The 20573-nt window shown below is 38.3% G+C and overlaps 1 protein-coding gene and 1 long non-coding RNA gene across 5 annotated transcripts in view; one reads left to right on the top strand and one right to left on the bottom strand.

Moving 5' to 3' along the window:
• LOC117333607 (protein phosphatase Slingshot homolog 1-like) overlaps nt 1–4550 on the top strand; it is a 75766-nt gene extending 71216 nt beyond the window's left edge. For 2 of the 4 annotated variants that reach the window (XM_033892986.1, XM_033892987.1), the window contains one exon: nt 113–2782. In XM_033892986.1, the coding sequence (XP_033748877.1) occupies nt 113–1518 (1406 nt within the window). In that variant the 3' untranslated portion in view covers nt 1519–2782. Of the gene's footprint in view, nt 1–112 lie in introns of all 4 variants that reach the window. The other 2 variants (XM_033892989.1, XM_033892988.1) reach the window with 1 other exon arrangement.
• Nucleotides 4551–14814: 10264 nt separating this feature from the next.
• Nucleotides 14815–16602, bottom strand: LOC117333610. Its single transcript, XR_004533951.1, has 2 exons — nt 15442–16602; nt 14815–15333 (listed from the first exon to the last, which is right to left on the bottom strand). It is a non-coding gene; the product is annotated as an uncharacterized LOC117333610 (long non-coding RNA).
• Nucleotides 16603–20573: the final 3971 nt, after the last annotated feature.

Here is a 20573-nt window from a genome sequence, read left to right on the forward strand (position 1 = left end):
TACATTTAGGTAGCATATCAAGGAAATGAAAATTCAACTGTATGAAATGAAAGTTTTATAAAACATGAAATCATATGTACAATCTGCTGAAAATGTTATCTGATTGTTGTAGATATCGAACAGAAGGCAAGAGACCGAAATCTCTCTGAAACTCGGACACCCGACTCTGACAAAGATGTTGAGGAGATGATAATTTCCAACAAAGCTGAAGATACCAAAGAAATTTATGGTGCTTTTAAATGTAAACCCACTGTGCCTTCATCCATAGACATTCCTAAGGTGATTGAAACAGGAAGTGGAGGAAATGTGCATTCTGGGAATGATGGTTCTCAAAACTTTGTAAAAGGTGGTTCAGCACAGCTGTCTACTTCACCAGTGTCTTCCAGAGATTCTGTTAGTCCTTCCTCTCCTCTCGTGAGGAAAAAGCAAAAGACGAGTGTTGATCTCGACGACAGTGGAAGATTTGACCCCAAAACCTTAGAACTCATTCGTGAAATAGGTTCTGCTTTCCTTAACAATCCAGCAAAGATAGAAAAGGAGAAAGAGATTAGCGAACAGGAAGCTGTAGAAGGAGGCAGTCTTGTTAAGTTTTTGGTAAGAAATTTAGAGAAATCTACAAGTGTGGCTAAGAAATCACATCTAAAAGAAATAGTGATAATAGATAAAGACACTGCTTTAGCTCAGCAGGAAAAGAAGAAGAAGTTGTGGCGTTACAGCAACCCGGCAGTGGAACCACTGTCCCCACCCTCTGACCGCCGGCGTATAACACACTCGCAGAGCAGCCCTGCTCTAGATATCCCAGCCAGACACAAGGAGGGATCTGTACAATCTTCACCCCCCAGGGTCGACCTCTCTCGATCCTCACCCCCCAGGGCCAACCCCTCCATGTCTGTTGTTACTGCTGGTCCCACCAATACTCAATCTACAACATCTGTGATAGAAACAAAAGAGACCAACGAGGGCACTGCTGAGGGAAAGGTGAAGGAAAAAGTAAGAGATCTGGTGGGAATGTTTGAACTCACAGACACTGTAAAGGCCCCAGGGGTGAAGGGGGCCACACCCACAGAGGAACAACTCCCTCTGGTGTTGAAAGAAAGTGAAAGTAGTGAGTTAACAAATAGGAAATCCCTTGCCCCTTCTGAACCAGATGCAGCTGAGAGGTTACAGTGTGGTAGTGTTTCAGAGAGTTCTGCCACTACTCCGGGGGAAGAAGATTTTGAAGAACAATCAGTGTCCGAACAATCAATACAACTACGCCAACTACGGCAAAATCTACGTAAGGCAAATGACCGACCAAAATCTGCTGAACATATGCATAGGTGTAACAGTACCACAACAGAGGGGTCGACCCCCCAGAGGCCACGCCTCAGACACGCCAACACTCTCCCCACACCCACAGAGCTTGGACCATCATCATTCTCGTGGGAGGGGAAGAAAGTGAGAAAGTTACACGGAAAGTCCCATCCCTTGACGAAGCTGGAAACAAGGAGATCAAGTCCTTTTTATAATACTATGTGATGATGTTTTCATATATGGTTCCCGCCGACATGTTTGCTGTAGTGCAAGTGTGTGTTGTTTATATTTAAGATAAGTGAGGTGTATGAGTGACCTTGTGATAGTGTGAAGGTCACAGATGGGTGTGTGGAATCACTGGGTGTGTAGTATAGGGCTGTGCTCGGTAAGGCTCTAGTTAGTTCAAGACAATGTCTGTAATATTGAGACATTAATGCGTAAGGTGTAACTTTATCACGCTTTCTATATTTGGTCTCTTTTTCCTACAATACTACATGTTTATTTTAAATTAGCATTAATAAAAGTGTTATAGATTTAAATGGTCTATAACAGAACCAAAGAACATGTGCACCTGTATAAAAATCTTTCAATTAATACAAAATTGAAAAACCAGTGTGTCGTTCAAATACAACTTGTAATATGTCAGTCACCAATTCTTCAATGATTCACCATTAAAAGCTGTCCAAAGAAAGACTTTTGAAAAATAAGTTCAGGGAATGATAATGGAGAGATGACTAAGTAAGGATACAACAATGTAAACAAATTTTACTGTAAAGTATGTTGTGAATATTGTCAGCATGTTGGCCATGATCATAACATGTATAATTATTTCATCAGAATGAAACTATCGATAATATCCATGATATTGTGTTGAACTAATTAGATTTTACCTGGTGACCAAGTCGACTTCTTTCATTCCATTACATTATCTGGTAAACACTAACATTACCATCTACCATCTACTATTAAACCTTAATACAATATATTGTACTTATCTGTGCTGCTGTTTAATTTGTTCTTTTGATGTTGAAATACTAAAATAAGAGTTATAAATATGACTCTTTACAGCTGATGATAGGCCACTATAAGGTCTGAATCAATGAATCACCTTATCGCTTTTGAGTAAGAATTTTCTTGTAGTTGTGTGATGATAAAGATTACATAAGTGAGTTGTTTCCATATAGAGTTTAAAAAGACCAATTTTGATGTCCTCCCCTGAAAATTATGTCGGATACACAATATATTAGCACCTTTCAAAATAAATTAAGGACTAGCATCATACAGCTGTTTCATCCTTCTAGGACTCATCAGTGATGTCACGGACGTACATCATACAGCTGTTTTGTTCTTCTAGGACTTATTTCTGTAATTACTTGGTAATTGACACATGATTGGTATACTTGTACATTACAGTATGTACCAGTAAACATTTAAGGTTCGTATTAAGCTGAATTATTTGGGCTTTAAGTGTCAGCTAAACACAATTTAACAATTTAAAAAAAAATTACAACATATCCGATTGTGTAATATTATTTATTAGCATTGTGTGATTAGTTAGCATCTGATGGAAATTTTCTGATCACAAAGCACCAGTGCCCAACCAGCAACCTGGACCACCACTCGCTACACCAACATACTCAAGCCATCGATTGTCAGTGTCAGTGTGTTGCATGGATTGCTTGGAAATGATTTGTGATGAATTTTTGGGGTATATCAACCCTTATCATTTTTTTTTTAAATGACATACAAAATCATCCAATGATTGGCACACGCTGTGAAGGAGATATATTGAGATTAAGAGAACTGATCTGATTTTTACTTTTTTTCTGAACAAACATTTTTATCATTTTCTCTGTATGAAATTGTTATAAAGTACTAATTGTTAAGAATGTAAGCATGTTATTGATGACAAGTTTATAAAGCAATATAATTATACACTGTATAATATAAACCATTTTGTATATCATGATTAATAAGTATAACTAGCCTAAAACAAAAGAGGCATACATAGACTGTATCCAAATTTTAACAGGTAAAGTTGTTTAATAATTATAATTTTCTAACTGATATAAGCATGACCCTGGTGATTATCTTTTTAACAGGTCAAAATATTGTAATTAATTACACTATAGATAATCACAAATATTACATATGCTCTCTCTAATAGATAAAAGCTGTGTTATTTTAGTGTATTATAACAGTTTCCACCATATCAAACCATTCAGTGATGATGAGTCCTATATTGTCATATCTTGAATCTCCTAGTTTATTGTCAAGGCATCTTTAACCGTGATCAATGTAATCGATTGTTTTCGGTAAAACATTTTACCTGTCCGTGGTCAGTGATGTAACATTTTACCTGTCCGTGGTCGGTGATATAACATTTTACCTGTCCGTGGTCAGTGATATAACATTTTACCTGTCCATGGTCAGTGATGTAACATTTTACCTGTCCGTGGTCAGTGATGTAACATTTTACCTGTCCATGGTCAGTGATGTAATATTTTACCTGTCCGTGGTCAGTGATGTAACATTTTACCTGTCCGTGGTCAGTGATGTAACATTTTACCTGTCCATGGTCAGTGATGTAACATTTTACCTGTCCGTGGTCAGTGATGCAACATTTTACCTGTCCATGGTCAGTGATAAAACATTTTACCTGTCCGTGGTCAGTGATGTAACATTTTACCTGTCCATGGTCAGTGATAAAACATTTTACCTGTCCGTGGTCGGTGATATGACATTTTACCTGTCTGTGGTCAGTGATATAACATTTTACCTGTCCATGGTCAGTGATGTAACATTTTACCTGTCCATGGTCAGTGATGTAAAATTTTACCTGTCCATGGTCATTGATAAAACATTTTACCTGTCCATGGTCAGTGATGTAACATTTTACCTGTCCATGGTCAGTGATGTAACATTTTACCTGTCCATGGTCAGTGATGTAACATTTTACCTGTCCGTGGTCAGTGATAAAACATTTTACCTGTCCATGGTCAGTGATATAACATTTTACCTGTCCGTGGTCAGTGATAAAACATTTTACCTGTCCATGGTCAGTGATGTAAAATTTTACCTGTCCATGGTCAGTGATATAACATTTTACCTGTCCATGGTAATTTCCAAATGGAATGTCCAAATATACTTACTTATGTGTTACACTTATGTGTTAGTTTTTACCAAGCGTAGTGTGATGATCACACCTTTACTTGGCATGTGATATAGTAAAGCTGAGAATGGCATTACAATGTAACGGATAAAGTGTTTTTGTGTGTTATTTTCGTGTTTGCCAATTTTAAATGTCAGTTTTGTTTTTGTTTTTGTATAGTGACTACCATTTCTGTTAAAATATACAAAACATATGACACTGTAAGTCACATATTTTATCATTGTGCTTAGTTTCACATCATCAAAGTAAAAGCAATAGTTTCTATTGATGAGCTACTACAATCAGTACTGCATGTATTAGCTTTAAGAAATATTCAGGATTTTTTATTATTGAAGTTTTCTATAAAATAAAATGTCTTATGATTAAGTTTCACTGCAGACTTATGAAATATGTATATGGTTACCTACAGACTTATGTAGTGTGTATCTGGTTACCTACAGACTTATGTAGTGTGTATCTGGTTACCTACAGACTTATGTAGTATATATCTGGTTACCAACAGACTTATGTAGTGTGTATCTGGTTACCTACAGACTTATGTAGTGTGTATCTGGTTACCTACAGACTTATGAAGTGTGTATCTGGTTACCTACAGACTTATGTAGTGTGTATCTGGTTACCTACAGACTTATGTAGTGTGTATCTGGTTACCTACAGACTTATGAAGTGTGTATCTGGTTACCTACAGACTTATGTAGTATGTATCTGGTTACCTACAGACTTACGTAGTGTGTATCTGGTTACCTACAGACTTGTGTAGTGTGTATCTGGTTACCTACAGACTTATGTAGTGTGTATCTGGTTACCTACAGACTTATGAAGTGTGTATCTGGTTACCTACAGACTTGTGTAGTGTGTATCTGGTTACCTACAGACTTATGTAGTGTGTATCTGGTTACCTACAGACTTATGAAGTGTGTATCTGGTTACCTACAGACTTACATAGTGTGTATCTGGTTACCTACAGACTTACATAGTGTGTATCTGGTTACCTACAGACTTATGTAGTGTGTATCTGGTTACCTACAGACTTATGTAGTGTGTATCTGGTTACCTACAGACTTATGTAGTATGTATCTGGTTACCTACAGACTTATGTAGTGTGTATCTGGTTACCTACAGACTTATATAGTGTGTATCTGGTTACCTACAGACTTATGTAGTGTGTATCTGGTTACCTACAGACTTATGTAGTGTGTATCTGGTTACCTACAGACTTATGTAGTGTGTATCTGGTTACCAACAGACTTATGTAGTGTGTATCTGGTTACCTACAGACTTATGTAGTGTGTATCTGGTTACCTACAGACCTATGAAGTGTGTATCTGGTTACCTACAGACTTATGTAGTGTGTATCTGGTTACCTACAGACTTATGAAGTGTGTATCTGGTTACCTACAGACTTATGTAGTGTGTATCTGGTTACCTACAGACTTATGTAGTGTGTATCTGGTTACCTACAGACTTATGAAGTGTGTATCTGGTTACCTACAGACTTACATAGTGTGTATCTGGTTACCTACAGACTTACATAGTGTGTATCTGGTTACCTACAGACTTATGTAGTATGTATCTGGTTACCTACAGACTTATGTAGTGTGTATCTGGTTACCTACAGACTTATGTAGTGTGTATCTGGTTACCTATAGACTTATGTAGTGTGTATCTGGTTACCTACAGACTTATGTAGTGTGTATCTGGTTACCTACAGACTTATGTAGTGTGTATCTGGTTACCTACAGACTTATGTAGTATGTATCTGGTTACCTACAGACTTACGTAGTGTGTATCTGGTTACCTACAGACTTATGTAGTGTGTATCTGGTTACCTACAGACTTATGTAGTGTGTATCTGGTTACCTACAGACTTATGTAGTGTGTATCTGGTTACCGACAGACTTATGTAGTGTGTATCTGGTTACCTACAGACTTATGTAGTGTGTATCTGGTTACCTACAGACTTATGTAGTATGTATCTGGTTACCTACAGACTTACATAGTGTGTATCTGGTTACCTACAGACTTATGTAGTGTGTATCTGGTTACCTACAGACTTATGTAGTATGTATCTGGTTACCTACAGACTTATGTAGTGTGTATCTGGTTACCTACAGACTTATGTAGTGTGTATCTGGTTACCTATAGACTTATGTAGTGTGTATCTGGTTACCTACAGACTTATGTAGTGTGTATCTGGTTACCTACAGACTTATGTAGTGTGTATCTGGTTACCTACAGACTTATGTAGTATGTATCTGGTTACCTACAGACTTACGTAGTGTGTATCTGGTTACCTACAGACTTATGTAGTGTGTATCTGGTTACCTACAGACTTATGTAGTGTGTATCTGGTTACCTACAGACTTATGTAGTGTGTATCTGGTTACCTACAGACTTATGTAGTATGTATCTGGTTACCTACAGACTTACGTAGTGTGTATCTGGTTACCTACAGACTTGTGTAGTGTGTATCTGGTTACCTACAGACTTATGTAGTGTGTATCTGGTTACCTACAGACTTATGAAGTGTGTATCTGGTTACCTACAGACTTGTGTAGTGTGTATCTGGTTACCTACAGACTTATGTAGTGTGTATCTGGTTACCTACAGACTTATGAAGTGTGTATCTGGTTACCTACAGACTTACATAGTGTGTATCTGGTTACCTACAGACTTATGTAGTGTGTATCTGGTTACCTACAGACTTATGTAGTGTGTATCTGGTTACCTACAGACTTATGTAGTATGTATCTGGTTACCTACAGACTTATGTAGTGTGTATCTGGTTACCTACAGACTTATATAGTGTGTATCTGGTTACCTACAGACTTATGTAGTGTGTATCTGGTTACCTACAGACTTATGTAGTGTGTATCTGGTTACCTACAGACTTATGTAGTGTGTATCTGGTTACCAACAGACTTATGTAGTGTGTATCTGGTTACCTACAGACTTATGTAGTGTGTATCTGGTTACCTACAGACCTATGAAGTGTGTATCTGGTTACCTACAGACTTATGTAGTGTGTATCTGGTTACCTACAGACTTATGAAGTGTGTATCTGGTTACCTACAGACTTATGTAGTGTGTATCTGGTTACCTACAGACTTATGTAGTGTGTATCTGGTTACCTACAGACTTATGAAGTGTGTATCTGGTTACCTACAGACTTACATAGTGTGTATCTGGTTACCTACAGACTTACATAGTGTGTATCTGGTTACCTACAGACTTATGTAGTATGTATCTGGTTACCTACAGACTTATGTAGTGTGTATCTGGTTACCTACAGACTTATGTAGTGTGTATCTGGTTACCTATAGACTTATGTAGTGTGTATCTGGTTACCTACAGACTTATGTAGTGTGTATCTGGTTACCTACAGACTTATGTAGTGTGTATCTGGTTACCTACAGACTTATGTAGTATGTATCTGGTTACCTACAGACTTACGTAGTGTGTATCTGGTTACCTACAGACTTATGTAGTGTGTATCTGGTTACCTACAGACTTATGTAGTGTGTATCTGGTTACCTACAGACTTATGTAGTGTGTATCTGGTTACCGACAGACTTATGTAGTGTGTATCTGGTTACCTACAGACTTATGTAGTGTGTATCTGGTTACCTACAGACTTATGTAGTATGTATCTGGTTACCTACAGACTTACATAGTGTGTATCTGGTTACCTACAGACTTATGTAGTGTGTATCTGGTTACCTACAGACTTATGTAGTATGTATCTGGTTACCTACAGACTTATGTAGTGTGTATCTGGTTACCTACAGACTTATGTAGTGTGTATCTGGTTACCTACAGACTTATGTAGTGTGTATCTGGTTACCTACAGACTTATGTAGTGTGTATCTGGTTACCTACAGACTTATGTAGTGTGTATCTGGTTACCTACAGACTTATGTAGTATGTATCTGGTTACCTACAGACTTACGTAGTGTGTATCTGGTTACCTACAGACTTATGTAGTGTGTATCTGGTTACCTACAGACTTATGTAGTGTGTATCTGGTTACCTACAGACTTATGTAGTGTGTATCTGGTTACCTACAGACTTATGTAGTATGTATCTGGTTACCTACAGACTTACGTAGTGTGTATCTGGTTACCTACAGACTTGTGTAGTGTGTATCTGGTTACCTACAGACTTATGTAGTGTGTATCTGGTTACCTACAGACTTATGAAGTGTGTATCTGGTTACCTACAGACTTGTGTAGTGTGTATCTGGTTACCTACAGACTTATGTAGTGTGTATCTGGTTACCTACAGACTTATGAAGTGTGTATCTGGTTACCTACAGACTTATGAGTGTCTATCTGGTTACCTACAGAATGACGTAGTGTGTATCTGGTTACCTACAGACTTATGTAGTGTGTATCTGGTTACCTACAGACTTATGTAGTGTGTATCTGGTTACCTACAGACTTATGTAGTGTGTATCTGGTTACCTACAGACTTATGTAGTGTGTATCTGGTTACCTACAGACTTATGTAGTGTGTATCTGGTTACCTACAGACTTATGTAGTGTGTATCTGGTTACCTACAGACTTATGTAGTGTGTATCTGGTTACCTACAGACTTATGTAGTGTGTATCTGGTTACCTACAGACTTATGTAGTGTGTATCTGGTTACCTACAGACTTATGTAGTGTGTATCTGGTTACCTACAGACTTATGTAGTGTGTATCTGGTTACCTACAGACTTATGTAGTGTGTATCTGGTTACCTACAGACTTATGTAGTATGTATCTGGTTACCTACAGACTTATGTAGTGTGTATCTGGTTACCTACAGACTTGTGTAGTGTGTATCTGGTTACCTACAGACTTATGTAGTGTGTATCTGGTTACCTACAGACTTATGAAGTGTGTATCTGGTTACCTACAGACTTGTGTAGTGTGTATCTGGTTACCTACAGACTTATGTAGTGTGTATCTGGTTACCTACAGACTTATGAAGTGTGTATCTGGTTACCTACAGACTTACATAGTGTGTATCTGGTTACCTACAGACTTATGTAGTGTGTATCTGGTTACCTACAGACTTATGTAGTGTGTATCTGGTTACCTACAGACTTATGTAGTGTGTATCTGGTTACCTACAGACTTATGTAGTGTGTATCTGGTTACCTACAGACTTATGTAGTGTGTATCTGGTTACCTACAGACTTATGTAGTGTGTATCTGGTTACCTACAGACTTATGTAGTGTGTATCTGGTTACCTACAGACTTATGTAGTGTGTATCTGGTTACCTACAGACTTATGTAGTGTGTATCTGGTTACCTACAGACTTACGTAGTGTGTATCTGGTTACCTACAGACTTATGTAGTGTGTATCTGGTTACCTACAGACTTATGTAGTGTGTATCTGGTTACCTACAGACTTATGTAGTGTGTATCTGGTTACCTACAGACTTATGTAGTATGTATCTGGTTACCTACAGACTTATGTAGTGTGTATCTGGTTACCTACAGACTTATGTAGTGTGTATCTGGTTACCTATAGACTTATGTAGTGTGTATCTGGTTACCTACAGACTTATGTAGTGTGTATCTGGTTACCTACAGACTTATGTAGTGTGTATCTGGTTACCTACAGACTTATGTAGTGTGTATCTGGTTACCTATAGACTTATGTAGTGTGTATCTGGTTACCTACAGACTTATGTAGTGTGTATCTGGTTACCTACAGACTTATGTAGTGTGTATCTGGTTACCTACAGACTTATGTAGTATGTATCTGGTTACCTACAGACTTACGTAGTGTGTATCTGGTTACCTACAGACTTATGTAGTGTGTATCTGGTTACCTACAGACTTATGTAGTGTGTATCTGGTTACCTACAGACTTATGTAGTGTGTATCTGGTTACCTACAGACTTATGTAGTGTGTATCTGGTTACCGACAGACTTATGTAGTGTGTATCTGGTTACCTACAGACTTATGTAGTGTGTATCTGGTTACCTACAGACTTATGTAGTATGTATCTGGTTACCTACAGACTTACATAGTGTGTATCTGGTTACCTACAGACTTATGTAGTGTGTATCTGGTTACCTACATACTTACGTAGTGTGTATCTGGTTACCTACAGACTTATGTAGTGTGTATCTGGTTACCTACAGACTTGTGTAGTGTGTATCTGGTTACCTACAGACTTATGTAGTGTGTATCTGGTTACCTACAGACTTATGTAGTGTGTATCTGGTTACCTACAGACTTATGTAGTGTGTATCTGGTTACCTACAGACTTATGTAGTGTGTATCTGGTTACCTACAGACTTACGTAGTGTGTATCTGGTTACCTACAGACTTATGTAGTATGTATCTGGTTACCTACAGACTTATGTAGTATGTATCTGGTTACCTACAGACTTACGTAGTGTGTATCTGGTTACCTACAGACTTACGTAGTGTGTATCTGGTTACCTACAGACTTATGTAGTATGTATCTGGTTACCTACAGACTTATGTAGTATGTATCTGGTTACCTACAGACTTACGTAGTGTGTATCTGGTTACCTACAGACTCACGTAGTGTGTATCTGGTTACCTACAGACTTATGTAGTGTGTATCTGGTTACCTACAGACTGATGTAGTGTGTATCTGGTTACCTACAGACTTATGTAGTGTGTATCTGGTTACCTACAGACTTATGTAGTGTGTATCTGGTTACCTACAGACTTATGTAGTATGTATCTGGTTACCTACAGACTTATGTAGTATGTATCTGGTTACCTACAGACTTACGTAGTGTGTATCTGGTTACCTACAGACTCACGTAGTGTGTATCTGGTTACCTACAGACTCACGTAGTGTGTATCTGGTTACCTACAGACTTATGAAGTGTGTATCTGGTTACCTACAGACTTATGTAGTGTGTATCTGGTTACCTACAGACTTATGTAGTGTGTATCTGGTTACCTACAGACTTATGTAGTGTGTATCTGGTTACCTACAGACTTACGTAGTGTGTATCTGGTTACCTACAGACTTATGTAGTGTGTATCTGGTTACCTACAGGCTTACGTAGTGTGTATCTGGTTACCTACAGACTTATGTAGTGTGTATCTGGTTACCTACAGACTTATGTAGTGTGTATCTGGTTACCTACAGACTTATGTAGTGTGTATCTGGTTACCTACAGACTTACGTAGTATGTATCTGGTTACCTACAGACTTAAGTAGTGTGTATGGTTACCTACAGACTTACGTAGTATGTATCTGGTTACCTACAGACTTATGTAGTGTGTATCTGGTTACCTACAGACTTACGTAGTATGTATCTGGTTACCTACAGACTTAAGTAGTGTGTATGGTTACCTACTGACTTACGTAGTATGTATCTGGTTACCTACAGACTTATGTAGTGTGTATCTGGTTACCTACAGACTTATGTAGTATGTATCTGGTTACCTACAGACTTACGTAGTGTGTATCTGGTTACCTACAGACTTACGTAGTGTGTATCTGGTTACCTACAGACTTATGAAGTGTGTATCTGGTTACCTACAGACTTATGTAGTGTGTATCTGGTTACAGACTTATGTAGTGTGTATCTGGTTACCTACAGACTTATGTAGTGTGTATCTGGTTACCTACAGACTTATGTAGTGTGTATCTGGTTACCTACAGGCTTACGTAGTGTGTATCTGGTTACCTACAGACTTATGTAGTGTGTATCTGGTTACCTACAGACTTATGTAGTGTGTATCTGGTTACCTACAGACTTATGTAGTGTGTATCTGGTTACCTACAGACTTACGTAGTATGTATCTGGTTACCTACAGACTTAAGTAGTGTGTATGGTTACCTACAGACTTACGTAGTATGTATCTGGTTACCTACAGACTTATGTAGTGTGTATCTGGTTACCTACAGACTTACGTAGTATGTATCTGGTTACCTACAGACTTACGTAGTGTGTATCTGGTTACCTACAGACTTATGTAGTGTGTATCTGGTTACCTACAGACTTATGTAGTGTGTATCTGGTTACCTACAGACTTATGTAGTGTGTATCTGGTTACCTACAGACTTATGTAGTGTGTATCTGGTTACCTATAGACTTATGTAGTGTGTATCTGGTTACCTACAGACTTATGTAGTGTATATCTGGTTACCTACAGACTTATGTAGTGTGTATCTGGTTACCTACAGACTTATGTAGTGTGTATCTGGTTACCTACAGACTTATATAGTGTGTATCTGGTTACCTACAGACTTATGTAGTGTGTATCTGGTTACCTACAGACTTATGTAGTGTGTATCTGGTTACCTACAGACTTATGTAGTGTGTATCTGGTTACCTGCAGACTTACATAGTGTGTATCTGGTTACCTACAGACTTATGTAGTGTGTATCTGGTTACCTACAAACTTAAGTAGTGTGTATCTGGTTACCTACAGACTTATGTAGTGTGTATCTGGTTACCTACAGACTTATGTAGTGTGTATCTGGTTACCTACAGACTTATGTAGTGTGTATCTGGTTACCTACAGACTTATGTAGTGTGTATCTGGTTACCTACAGACTTATGTAGTGTGTATCTGGTTACCTACAGACTTATGTAGTGTGTATCTGGTTACCTACAGACTTATGTAGTGTGTATCTGGTTACCTACAGACTTATGTAGTGTGTATCTGGTTACCTACAGACTTATATAGTGTGTATCTGGTTACCTACAGACTTATGTAGTGTGTATCTGGTTACCTACAGACTTATGTAGTGTGTATCTGGTTACCTACAGACTTATGTAGTATGTATCTGGTTACCGACAGACTTATGTAGTGTGTATCTGGTTACCTACAGACTTATGTAGTGTGTATCTGGTTACCTACAGACTTGTGTAGTGTGTCTGGTTACCTACAGACTTATGTAGTGTGTATCTGGTTACCTACAGACTTACGTAGTATGTATCTGGTTACCTACAGACTTATGTAGTGTGTATGGTTACCTACAGACTTATGTAGTGTGTATCTGGTTACCTACAGACTTATGTAGTATGTATCTGGTTACCTACAGACTTACGTAGTGTGTATGGTTACCTACAGACTTATGTAGTGTGTATCTGGTTACCGACAGATTTATGTAGTGTGTATCTGGTTACCTACAGACTTATGTAGTGTGTATCTGGTTACCTACAGACTTATATAGTGTGTATCTGGTTACCTACAGACTTACGTAGTGTGTATGGTTACCTACAGACTTATGTAGTATGTATCTGGTTACCTACAGACTTATGTAGTGTGTATCTGGTTACCTACAGACTTATGTAGTGTGTATCTGGTTACCTACAGACTTATGTAGTGTGTATGGTTACCTACAGACTTATGTAGTGTGTATCTGGTTACCTACAGACTTATGTAGTGTGTATGGTTACCTACAGACTTACATAGTGTGTATCTGGTTACCTACAGACTTATGTAGTGTGTATCTGGTTACCTACAGACTTACATAGTGTGTATGGTTACCTACAGACTTATGTAGTATGTATCTGGTTACCTACAGACTTATGTAGTGTGTATCTGGTTACCTACAGACTTATGTAGTGTGTATCTGGTTACCTACAGACTTACGTAGTGTGTATCTGGTTACCTACAGACTTATGTAGTATGTATCTGGTTACCTACAGACTTATGTAGTGTGTATCTGGTTACCTACAGACTTATGTAGTGTGTATCTGGTTACCTACAGACTTATGTAGTGTGTATCTGGTTACCGACAGACTGATGTAGTATGTATCTGGTTACCTACAGACTTATGTAGTGTGTATCTGGTTACCTACAGACTTACATAGTGTATATCTGGTTACCTACAGACTTATGTAGTGTGTATCTGGTTACCTACAGACTTATGTAGTGTGTATCTGGTTACCTACAGACTTATGTAGTGTGTATCTGGTTACCTACAGACTTATGTAGTGTGTATCTGGTTACCTACAGACTTATGTAGTGTGTATCTGGTTACCTACAGACTTACGTAGTGTTTATCTGGTTACAATTGTACCATACTTTGTAATGTGAATTGGTATTGATGGAACGTCTGGATGAAAATTTCAGTATGTTTTTTGGTGTAGAAGTACCTTAAAAATTTGTATACACTGGGTATACATGTGGATCATTTGGTAAGTCACCAAGATCCAGGAAGTTGATCAAGACTCAATGGATACAGGGTTAGACTAGCAGTCTGCTAATACAGTACATTACCAGTCAACTGACAAAGTAGACTTCCAATCCACTAACATGTACAGAACATTACCAGTCTACTAACTTTACCAGTCTGCTAACATCATACATTACCAGTCCAGTCTGTTGAATGACATTTTTTTAACTAGGCCATAGGATAATGGTAAACTCTGTTACATTAAAAAAAAACTTGTGTCAGTAATTCTGTCTAGCCCTGGCTGTCGTCTTATATTGTCCCAGTTGTTTGTGACAGTCCCTTGTTAAGAACTAATGTTGAGTTCCATTTATCACATAGGTCGCTTATGTTAGAAGTTAAATTTTCAAAATTCCTACTCCATCTGAAGTGTCTGTGTAAGCGTGATACTGTAGTAGTCCCAGTATATGAATATTACATGTGAATCCTTTCATTTTACCTCTGTATGCACCTCTTTTTTCCCGTCTGCTGTCCTGAAATGAAATTAGTAGTTCATATGGTAAATCATTAAAACATGACAGAGGATAGAGGTTTTGTACAAGTGTGATTTTATGTCAGCACCATCTATACGTGATATTTTGGGAAAAGTTACACATAGAAAAACATAAACTGGTTTATCGTTGGATACACACGGTTGATTGAACTGTTACATTAAGTTAGGCAGTGAAGTGTAATCAACCGTGGGTATCTGATGATGGTACTGGTTGTGATCAACCGTGGGTATCTGATGATGGTACTGGTTGTGATCAATCGTGGGTATCTGATGATGGTACTGGTTGTGATCAACCGTGGGTACCTGATGATGGTACTGGTTGTGATACGCAAAAGTCTATTTACATGCATAGTTACCATCCTGAAAAATGTTTCATGATTTTTTGTACAAAGTTTTTTGTTTTGTTTTGTTAAATGAAGTTTTAATGGTGATTTATTTGTTATTGTTCTTTGTTAAGATTAATTACTACATTAAAGTCACGTACATTGTATTAAATTTACTGGAGGCACTATGAGCTCTCACAACTGTTAACACTTATAATACCATCAGACTTCAGCAAAGCTTTCGCGATACTAATAGTTACTTATAGAAACTTATAGTTCCTCATAGAAACATTGTGATCAAATATTAGCACATCTAATGTAACAGAGGAACCAATGATATGAACAGTAGTATCATTAGAAGATATACGGCATAAGATTGTACGATAACCATGGTAACTTGATTGGTGTTTTGTAATGGTAACCATGGTAACTAGATTGGTATTTTGTTATGGTAACCATGGTGATTAGATTTTTTTTTGTAATGCTAACCATGGTAACTTGATTGGTGTTTTGTAATGGTAACCATGGTAACTAGATTGGTATTTTGTTATGGTAACCATGGTGATTAGATTTTTTTTTGTAATGCTAACCATGGTAACTAGATTGGTGTTTTGTTACCGTAACCATGGTGACTAGATTGGTATTTTGTAACAGTAACCATGGTAACTAGATTGGTATTTTGTTACAGTAACCATGGTAATTAGATTGGTATTTTGTAACAGTAACCATGGTAACTAGATCAGTGTTTTGCTATGCCGTCTGCTGGACAGGCCCTTATTTCTATTATTGCTATCAGGGGACTAATCATCATTTCCATCGGCTTTTTGTGTACGGAAGCTTTGTTGTAATACAAGCCCCTCTCAGGCCTATCCTGAAGCCAGCTTTACGCTGACATCTCACAGAGGATGGCAATCCGAACACAATTTACTAATATCGTATTGTTTATCGTTGAAAGGTATATCCAATGCCTTCTCGTGATTTTATTTAATATTACATAATATCAATAAAATTATGTATATTTTTGCATATAATATTAGCTGTCATCAGGTGCTTCAATTGTGCAATTAGTGTAATATCTGTATTTATATCTTGTGGCAGTTTTGTAAAAGTAAATTTACATTTAATTAATAAAATGTAACTAACAGATACTCCCCTTGTTGTTTGTTTTAGCACATCATTATTCAAATGGTCCTACATCCGTGATCTGTCATCTGTCCAAAAACTACTGCAAGGATATTTCTCAACCTTCACATGCTTCCTGATCCCGAGTTTTGCCCATTTAATTTTAAGTCTGATGGACAAAACAGATTGGCTGACTCGTAGCCATCTTGAATTTTGACAGTTTGTTATGGTACTTTCTTAGATTTCACCTGTAGGTTGAGTTCCTCATGTTATCAAGTGATTTAGTATAAGTGGAGGATAGAAGGGAAAAGGAGAGAAAAATGTTTGGTACTTTTTTAAAAAGGGGTGAAATTATAAAATTTATTGAATTATTGTGCTATTGGATTCAGATTTGAAATTTCTTTCAACCTATTGTCAATATAAGGCCCTAAGCATCACAGAGTTCTAGAAGGATGAAACAGATGTGAGATTTATAGTTTATTTCATTTTGGCAACAACTGTATCTTCACTCTCAATTTATATTGAAATGTGTTAATATTTTCTGGCTTGTAAAATCATTTTAACAATCGCATTACAACAGTTGCGAATACGATTTTCATATTAGAAAGTTGTGTTAATTTCGTTGCCATGGTCATGAAAATTCTAGATTAGCATCTAACGTCGAACTATATTTAATTTTTCATTACAAAATGTTGTTGTTAACTTAAAAGTGTCATGAAGTATTTATTTGCACGATTTAGAAGAACTTTGAATTAATATCTTCACTGTAAAGTAAGGAGGCTTTGATGGCCCTCATACCTGTGGAACATATCATACTACTGTTCTGTTAAGCTTAGGTTAGAATCAGTTAATCAAAAGCCAGGACTTATTTGTCAAGATCACAAAAGGATACAGTAAATTAGCAAGACGGGCAATAAGACAACGATTTGAAGAAAGTGTGTATGAAGCAGAAACCATGACATCTATGCCAGCATTTAATCAAACAGAATTTGTAAACGAAACAATATTTCTAGACCAAAATTTTTAAAAGAGAGCAAAAAAAACAAATAAAACTGTATATCTGAAACTATATTTCTAACTCAGAATCGAAAAAACTGAATACAGCATAACGAAACTATCAGTCCAACTCAAAATTGAAAAAAATTCATACCGACATAAGAATGGAACCAAAAATTGTAATTCAAAATCGATAAATCTATGGGGAAAATGATTACAAAGTATAGATTTTACATCGACACCATTGGAAAGGTACAAAGACAATACCAGGTCTTCTACTTCATCAATGACACCGCCATACAAATGCTTGGGTAGCGACAATGGAACCACTTGTCATGTCTGCAAGTTTCGGACATGCATGACTTCATATCAACAAGTTTCGGGCACGCCTGACTTCATCCAAAAATTCCAATATCCCAAGATGTCATTCGTAAAACTCCCAAGTGTTCTTCATCAACCTGCATCTCGAAACTTTGTTTTGTTAATTTATTTATCCATCATTAGTCGACATCTGTCATGGAAATAGGGATGATAGGCACAATTCCTTCACAGGGACATGTAACACCATGGAATAGTCCACAGGGACATGTAACACCATGGAATAGTCCACAGGGACATGTAAACACCATGGAATAGACCACAGGGACATGTAACACATTGGAATAGTCCACAGGGACATGTGACACCTTGGAATAGTCCACAGCGACATGTTACACCTTGAAATATTCCATAGGGACATGTAACACCTTGGAATAGTCCACAGGGACATGTAACACCTTGGAATAGTCCACAGGGACATGTAACACATTGGAATAGTCCACAGGGACATGTGACACCTTGGAATAGTCCACAGCGACATGTAACACCTTGAAATATTCCATAGGGACATGTAACACCTTGGAATAGTCCACAGGGACATGTAACACCTTGGAATAGTCCACAGGGATATGTAAACACCTTGGAATAGTCCACAGGGACATGTAACACCTTGGAATAGTCCACAGGGACATGTAACACCATGGAATAGTCCACAGGGACATGTAACACCTTGGAATAGTCCACAGGGACATGTAACACATTGGAATAGTCCACAGGGACATGTAACACCATGGAATAGTCCACAGGGACATGTAACACCTTGGAATAGTCCACAGGGACATGTAACACCTTGGAATAGTCCACAGGAACATGTAACACCTTGGAATAGTCCACAGGGACATGTAACACCATGGAATAGTCCACAGGGACATGTAACACCATGGAATAGTCCACAGGGACATGTAACACCATGGAATAGTCCACAGGGACATGTGACACCTTGGACTAGTCCACAGGGACATGTAACACCTTGGAATAGTCCACAGGGACATGTAACACCTTGGAATAGTCCACAGGGACATGTAAATACCATGAAATAGTCCACAGGGACATGTAAATACCATGAAATAGTCCACAGGGACATGTAACACCTTGGAATAGTCCACAGGGACATGTAACAATAGTCCACAGGGACATGTAACACCATAGAATAGTCCACAGGGACATGTAAATACCATGAAATAGTCCACAGGGACATGTAAATACCATGAAATAGTCCACAGGGACATGTAACACCTTGGAATAGTCCACAGGGACATGTAACACCTTGGAATAGTCCACAGGGACATGTGACACCATGGAATAAACCACATGTAACACCTTGGAATAGTCCACAGGGACATGTAACACCTTGGACTAGTCCACAGGGACATGTGACACCTTGGACTAGTCCACAGGGACATGTAACACCATGGAATAGTCCACAGGGACATGTGACACCTTGGAATAGTCCACAGGGACATGTAAACACCATGGAATAGTCCACAGGGACATGTAACACCATGGAATAGTCCACAGGGACATGTGACAATAGTCCACAGGGACATGTAAACACAATGGAATAGTCCACAGGGACATGTGACAATAGGCCACAGGGACATGTAAACACCATGGAATAGTCCACAGGGACATGTAACACCTTGGACTAGTCCACAGGGACATGTAACACCTTGGAATAGTCCACAGGGACATATAACACCTTGGAATAGTCAACAGGGACATGTAACACCTTGGAATAGTCCACAGGGACATGTGACAATAGTCCACAGGGACATGTAAACACCATGGAATAGACCACAGGGACATGTAACACCATGGAATAGTCCACAGGGACATGTAACACCTTGGAATAGTCCACAGGGACATGTAACACCATGGAATAGTCCACAGGGACATGTAAACACCATGGAATAGGCCACAGGGACATGTAAACACCATGGAATAGTCCACAGGGACATGTAACACCATGGAATAGTCAGCATGGACATGTAAACACCATGAAATAGTCCACAGGGACATGTAAACACCATGGAATAGACCACAGGGACATGTAAACACCATGGAATAGTCCACAGGGATATGTACCAATAGACCACAGGGACATGTAAACACCATGGAATAGACCACAGGGACATGTAACACCATGGAATAGACCACAGGGACATGTAAACACCATGGAATAGACCACAGGGACATGTAACAATAGTCCAGAGGGACATGTAAACACCATGGAATAGACCACAGGGACATGTAACACCATGGAATAGTCCACAGGGACATGTAAACACCATGGAATAGACCACAGGGACATGTAAACACCATGGAATAGTCCACAGGGACATGTAACACCATGGAATAGACCACAGGGACATGTGACAATAGTCCACAGGGACATGTGACAATAGTCCATAGGGACATGTGACAATAGTCCACAGGGACATGTGACAATAGTCCACAGGGACATGTAAACACCATGGAATAGACCACAGGGACATGTAAACACCATGGAATAGACCACAGGGACATGTAACACCATGGAATAGTCCACAGGGACATGTAACACCATGGAATAGTCCACTGGGACATGTAAAGTGGCATTGTTACTATTTAAAATGG

This window comes from Pecten maximus, chromosome 8 (genome assembly GCF_902652985.1).
Source record: "Pecten maximus chromosome 8, xPecMax1.1, whole genome shotgun sequence".
Classification (NCBI taxonomy): Eukaryota; Metazoa; Mollusca; class Bivalvia; order Pectinida; family Pectinidae; genus Pecten; species Pecten maximus.